The sequence below is a fragment of a genome, assembly GCF_019968985.1.
Source record: "MAG: Porospora cf. gigantea B chromosome Unknown PgB_NODE_1315_length_6491_cov_109.93, whole genome shotgun sequence".
Taxonomy (NCBI): Eukaryota; Apicomplexa; class Conoidasida; order Eugregarinorida; family Porosporidae; genus Porospora; species Porospora cf. gigantea B.
Window position 1 is genome coordinate 1 of NW_027178635.1, and position 6,491 is coordinate 6,491.

Sequence of the window (6,491 nt, forward strand, 5' to 3'; positions counted from 1 at the left end):
TCGCTAAAAAGGTGATGTTTTCGGGCATCTTCTGCTCTGCGCCGGAGCCAACCACCAGGGACATAATTGAGTTCCCCTATGAGGCGATCAGGGAGGCTTTGCGGTCAGACCACACAGAGGCTTGCTTCGTGCCGAAGGGGTCATCCTTCTACTCGACCTTGGAACACCTGTCGCAGCCAGCGGATCCGATACCCACGCTTTTGCAAAAGCTTGAGGGAAGGGTTGGCCAGTCCAGTCTTGCTCCGATTTTTAAGATGTGAGCTGCTAGGTCAGTAGACACAGACCCTTTCCAGAGAACTCCGGCTCCTCTAAAACCCATGGAGTGCACGTCGACATTCCTTGTTTTGGCCCCCATGGCAACTGGCTCAGTGTTTTACAACCTGGACCCTTGGATGTGCTGATGGGATTCATTGAGAACGACGTCTCCTTGATTAATCTCATGCTCACGTGCAGACACGTCTTCGCTCGTGTGCATGACCACATTCTTTGGGGGCACGGCGGCCGCGCAATCCGTACGTTCCACAAGACTTACGGCCACCTTGCTGAGCTGGTAGAGGCGACCTTCTCCTTCCAGCCGGTGTACTGCGCAGATGTGGGAATCAGGACGGATGTCTTGCTGTATGCACGAGCCCTACCGAGCGCTTCAGGCCACCGGCTTTGCTTCAACTACCAGTTTGGGTACCGTAAGCGAAGAGCGCACAGACCAGAACTACCGGATGGCATGTCCTTCGACACCGGGGTTGCTGTGCCACACGAGAGCTCCTACGGGCACCGCGCTTCAGCAAGTCCCCGGGACCGCGCCTACGCTGCCAGCCTGTGTGTCAATGTCCATCGTAGAGGCAGCAAGAGAAAGCAGTGGCTATTCATGGACAAGACGAGATTTCACGGTGACGAATTCCTTATGCCTACAACATCCGAAGTGGCTTCTTGCTGCGTTGGGGACATTGTGGAGGTGCCGCTGAACATTGCGAACTCGTTTGGAGTCATGGACATCACCTCGTTCACCTGGAAACCCTTGGACACCGTGCAAAAGGCGGTCGAAGAGGCGCCTCCGGACTTCAGCCAGTCGATCTATGATCAGTGGGTCTCCTTGCCCACCTACAGAAAAGGATCCGTGGAGCCCCTGGAACCCTTCAACCTTCTGCCTCTCTTCAAAGGCGACAGGTCCTTCTGTCTTGGAATGGACGTGGCTGTGCTGCGCCAGGAGGTTATCGCTGTGCAGACTGGAGTGTCCGAAGAATACAAACGCGAGTTCGGATCGTTTGGTATGGTGAAGCCTGCTCGTGATCCGATAGTCGTGGCGCTGAGGAGGCTGGGTTTATCTCGGGATCGGCACACACCTCTACAGTATCGCGTCGGCGACTCCATTACCATTTTCTGTACTATAGGCGGAGTCAAAACGTAGTGTAAATTCAAATCAGTCATGGATCTTCAAGTCGTTTCCGCAGCTCTGCTGAAGGCGGACGACGTGATGGGCGCAGCCGAACAAATGTGTCAGTATCTCGAGGTTGGGACTGGTCACAGTTCACACGTAGCGGTGTTCTAGCCAGGAAGAGGGTTTCAGCCAGGCAATCGTCCAGAATGTGTGCGCTCAGTTCAAGGACAGTGACAGCAGCGAGGTGAGGTAGCAGTGAACAACTCACCAGCTCTCGTCTCGAATGCTTGGCATTCTCATAGGTGGCGTTGAAGCCGGAGTGATGAGTCCGGATATGTTGGTGCCTGGTCCTATCGCAGACTTTCTCAGTGGGTTTCACCGGGTGAGTCTGCGGACCGGTCAGCATCCAGCTGGTCGACAGCGAAGACGCCAATCAGTGTCTTCTGAAGGATTCGTGTCGACTGATTCTGGGTTTTATGGATTCGTCACGTTTTTGTGATGTTGCCCAGCACATTCTGCAAACGACGACGCTTCTTTTGCCGTTGATGCGGGCCCTGCTGGGTCTTGCGTGCCGAGAGGGACGCAGCGACCCCAAAACCCGGTTCCAGTGCTTGGAAACGGCACGTTTCGCTGCCGATATTTTCTCGACATTGATTGAATCTCGAGGTTCGCCGCCGGCAGAACTCTTCACACTGCCTGATCTAGAAACGTTGGCGAGGCGACTGTTGTTCTGTGAGGACTTTCTACTACAGACGGCACTCGGTGAGCTAGGCTGGAGGTTTGTGAGAGCGCTTCCCAAGGACACCACCACCCCGCTAACAACTGTCATGTCCCAGTGAGACAGAATGGTTCATGATACCAGACATTGGCCTGAATGCCTTCCAGCCTGGAGGGCTCTTCAACCTCAGAACTTCGAAGTAGCATTTCGAACACTCATGGCCTCTTGGAACTCGCGTCACAACGCAGATAGGCTATTGTTGGGTCTACATTGCTCCTTGGCGGCGTACGTGGAGGTAGGCGGAGAGTCTTCCGCCCTGCTAGACACGGAAATAATGGGAACAGTTGACCTTGGTACCTTATCAGTGACTTTCCTTGAAGGAGAAACGGGGGGAGAGGCAACCTATGTGGAGGTTCCCTTCCATGCGGCCGGCTCCTTGGATGTCCGAGCTCATCCCAAGAGCTGCGTCTTGAACCTGGTTCTGGAGAACAGTCGAGACTTGAGGGACGTCGTTGTTTCCTGGACGGGATCTTTGAACATAGTGGATTCGTTACCTGAGGGAACTGAGTTGAGCCTCGTGTTGGTGATTGGTATTACAGATGAGCGATTCGAGGAGGTAATGGGGTTCCTTGGTCCTTTGCTACGGCTGCCCAACATTTCTGTGAAGAAGCAGCGCACCAGCCTAACCACGACAAAAAACATCGACGGGCAGTTGGAGCGACTGTCACAACAGAGAGAACAAGGAGAAGCGCTAGAGGCCCCACCAGCGAAACGAGTTTCATTTTGTCGGACGAAGATGGTTTACGAAGAAGTGTCGACTCCAGAGAAGGACTTAGATGCAACTCAGCCTCCCTCAATAGAAGCCAAGCCTCCCTCAATCGAAGCCAAGCCTCCCTCAATCGAAGCCAAGCCTCCCACCATGGAAGCCGAGCCGCCTGCACCTGAGGCTCCTGCGATAAAAAGGCGAAAGAAACCCAAATCGAAGCCCAAAGCCAAACCATCCAAAAAGAAGAGCAAAGCGACACCGAAACCCGTTACGAAGGGCCTCGAACAGGTCGAGATCGTGAAGAAGGACTCGCCGATAGTCTCGCCTGAAGCTTTGCATCCAACGGCGGAGGAGGTGGCGCCTACCTTGACCGCGATGACCTTGCCTTTCGAGGACCCGCCGTCTGAGCGCACCCCGACGGAAAGGCAACGCGCCGCCAGTGCACCTTGTAGCCCATCAAACGAAGGAGGACTTCTGAAACGAAAACGTCGGCGAAGCATTGCAGGCGCCTCCCAACTGCTGTCTAGCCCGGATGGCATAGGGACTGGCAGCGCGCAGCCCCCACGGCCGTCGGACACAAATGGCCCTTCTGGCCTCTTCCAGGAACCTCCACATGTCATCTGCCAAGAACCTCCACATGTCATCTGCCAGGAACCTCCCCAACCGATAAGCGAGAAAGTGCCAGGATCTAAACTGAAAAGACACAAACCGAAATCCGCAGTGACGAAAAAAAGGGCACCGAAGTGGAAAGCGAAGAAACGCCAGAGAACGCCAACCATCACTCAAGAAATCATTGAAGAGGACACCCCCAGAAAATCGGCTACTGTGGATCAGGCGGAACAAGGGAGCTTGTTGGATGAGCCGTTTCAGGAGTTGGATATTGAGGCTCCCTCACCACTATCCTTCAGCTGGAAACAGAAGCCCCAAAAGCGTCGACCGTCGATGAAAACGAAAGCAACCGTGAACCTAACGCCTTCCGACCTACGCCTATCCCAAAAAAGCCCGTCGCACCGCACCCTCTCCACGGAGTTCCTCGCGCAATTCACTGAGGAGGTGCTTCTGGAGCCAGGTGAGCGCGCGATATGGAGAGCACGCAGGCTCGGAGATGGCATGGACGCAGTTCCTCTCGGAGGACGAACTTCCCAAAGTGAGAACATCTACAGCCGTCGGCGACATGACCCCTTTGCTGCAGAATGTAGTCGATGTGCTGGGGAATGCCTTCGAACTCAAGAGCATGGAGTCGTTAGAAACTCTCCGCACATCCCACGAAGTCGACAGAATCGGGCTTAAAACCACACTCAACAACGCCTTGTCGAGCATCGATGACGAGGCTACAGTCTGCATAGGACATTTGGAAAAGGAGATTCGTGATCTGGTGAAGACGTTCAAGCGGGATATCGCCGTCGTGCTCACCCAGTTGAGTGAGGTCTACGGCACTCTTGAGGACATCGAGGAGGACGACTTCAAGAGTCATCTCTCTGAGACGAAGCGCTCAGTTGAAGAGGTAGTCAACTCCCTGACACGAAGGCTGCGGAAGTCGTTCAATCCGTTGGACAAGAGCAGCATAATGCAGCAAATCAAAGACGCTTTGGGCGCCGTTTGAGGCTACTGTTGTAATTAAAACATGAATCATAGGTTGAGGCTACGCAGTTCGTTACATTCGCTTTTACATCTGTCAATGAACGCATCGCCGAGTGAGTTCGTTGCATTCATTGCTCTACATTCTTGTTCATTGCAGATCCCAGTATGTCGTGTAGAAATACTGGAACAAGGTGAGCTTGCATCATGACTCAAGTGGAGTGCGGATGGAGGTCGGACAAGCGGGGGGCGGAGCCACAGGGCCTCCTTGCGGAGTCACGAGGGTGTCGCCCAGGCTGGAGCGGCGCCGCGTCCTCGAATCGGCCAGCGACGCAGGGGCACTAGTGGGCTGGTTCCCAAAAGCTTTCAGCCGAAGCGAGGCGAAGAGTCCACCGCGCCGCTCCCTGCCCTGGCCTCGTAATCCTGCCCCACCGTTATAACCGCGTTTCGTCCCCATTTTGTAAATTCGGGCCGCATTGAACCGCTTCCTATCGCGACAAGTGGTGCTTACCTCCTCGTCATCTTCTAGGGTGCTCCTGGGCGGAAAAATGGACTCAGCGATCGTTGACATGGACTCATAGCTGCGTTTGGACTGCTGCTTGTCCTCACGTCTTAGCATAAGCTGTATTCACGTGATGGACAACGCCTTCGTGGTTGATAATAAATACCTTGGCCTCGGGAATTCCGATATGGGTGTATGCCTTGTGGTCTGTATCTCGATTACCGAATCCGGCATAGAACGGGTTGGATTGGTGCTGAAACAGGGACCGGATATCCCTTAGAGCAGCTATCTTGAACACGTACGGCTTCCGATCAATCACCTCCCTCTTAAAGGATCGGAAGAGCCTGTCGGGAGACAGAATTAGGGGTCCATCTGGGAGCTTGACTGTGTTAGACTGCGTGAGACCAAACAGGTAGTCGCGGGTAGAGTCGGCTTGGCCAATTGCGCGTGCCGTCAGGTATAGAATCTTATACCCGTTCTTATGGATTCGCTGGAAGAACTCGGCGACGCCACTGTGACTCCAGTCACGGCCTACGATGGGCATCAGCTGGCCCCAGACGTCTGATCGGGTGATTGTGCCATCCACGTCGGAAACGACGACCTTGCTGTTATAGTCCCACAAATAGATGGAGCCCTTCACTGTGGCACTTCCTTGAAGTCCCGATTCACAAAAGAATTTGATCTCATTATAGCCCGGTTGAAGGTTTAGCAGTTTGAGCTCGTCGGAGGTCGGTCTCAGGGTCCGTTTGAACCTCTCAGAAATGGTCGCATCGCCGTCGACGCTGCCATCAACCTCGCAACAAGAGACCGGCATGGAATTCCTCTGGGTGGCCACACCTTCCGAGAGAACACCGTACTCGGTCATGTCTGGCCTGTATGGGATTGGGAGCTGCAACCCACTTTTGCCTTGGCGCAGGCGATTCGAAGGGGCTCACGTCCATAACTCGACTATCTAACTGGGTTCGCATCAGGTCCATCATTGCGTCAAGCCCAAGACCGCGGCCAAAGACAGTCCAGGAGGCCAGCAGCGGGAGAGCCACTCGGGCAGGGTAGTAAGGCTGGCCTCCGTGGAATCGGAAGACGAGTGATGGATGGAACCACAGCGACGCCTTCGAGTCCATCATGTTGAAGGTGACCTTGTTAGCGTCGAAGACCTCGGCATCCTGAGACACGTTCTCTGGTTTGCCGGAGAGAATATGTCCACAGAGAGAGGCCTCCACTGACGCAAACCCATGGGCTGTCTCCTCGGAGTTCAACGGCGCTTGCGACAGGGACTCATCCTCGTCTGCCGAGAGAATCTCTTCAGGGGTCCCTTCCCCCTCCCCGGCATCATTCGACTCCTCCACCCAATCTCTGTCTGATTGGTGGTTCGCTGGTACAAGGAAGAATGCCTCCCCCGCGACACCAAGGTGCATAGTCAAGGCGGACTTCACGTCATTCACAAAGATTTGAACCACCTTGTTTCGAGACCGCAACAGCTGCATTCGTCCGAACCTAACATGGAACGGTGTAGACCTGGATGCCTCACCCTGTGGTGACTCACTTCAGGGTT

The 6,491-nt window shown here is 54.5% G+C and overlaps 2 protein-coding genes across 7 annotated transcripts; one reads left to right on the top strand and one right to left on the bottom strand.

Annotated features, from left to right (window-relative positions):
• On the top strand, nucleotides 1–4,462 carry KVP17_000583 (uncharacterized protein; the record flags this gene model as incomplete). Of its 5 annotated transcripts, XM_068515224.1 has the most annotated exons (9): nucleotides 1–256; nucleotides 283–1,080; nucleotides 1,105–1,379; nucleotides 1,422–1,507; nucleotides 1,536–1,619; nucleotides 1,647–1,757; nucleotides 1,786–2,210; nucleotides 2,238–3,928; nucleotides 3,957–4,462. In XM_068515224.1, coding segments are annotated over 9 exons (4,232 nt in total), but the record flags the coding sequence as incomplete, so codon positions are not given. The 5 variants fall into 5 exon arrangements, with proteins under 5 accessions (XP_068378850.1, XP_068378851.1, XP_068378852.1 ...); XM_068515223.1 differs by lacking the exons at nucleotides 1–256; nucleotides 283–1,080; nucleotides 1,105–1,379; ... (2 more) ...; nucleotides 1,647–1,757; nucleotides 1,786–2,210 and having other exon boundaries at nucleotides 2,311–3,928; XM_068515225.1 differs by lacking the exons at nucleotides 283–1,080; nucleotides 1,105–1,379; nucleotides 1,422–1,507; ... (3 more) ...; nucleotides 2,238–3,928; nucleotides 3,957–4,462 and having other exon boundaries at nucleotides 15–260.
• Nucleotides 4,463–4,642: 180 nt separating this feature from the next.
• On the bottom strand, nucleotides 4,643–6,423 carry KVP17_000584 (uncharacterized protein; the record flags this gene model as incomplete). 2 transcript variants are annotated; one of them, XM_068515229.1, is made up of 3 exons in its annotated part: nucleotides 4,643–5,018; nucleotides 5,047–5,811; nucleotides 5,840–6,423. In XM_068515229.1, the coding sequence occupies 3 exons, from the start codon at nucleotides 6,421–6,423 to the stop codon at nucleotides 4,643–4,645; spliced, it is 1,725 nt and encodes a 574-aa protein (XP_068378855.1). The 2 variants fall into 2 exon arrangements, with proteins under 2 accessions (XP_068378855.1, XP_068378854.1); XM_068515228.1 differs by lacking the exon at nucleotides 4,643–5,018 and having other exon boundaries at nucleotides 5,043–5,811.
• Between the last annotated feature and the right edge of the window lie 68 nt (nucleotides 6,424–6,491).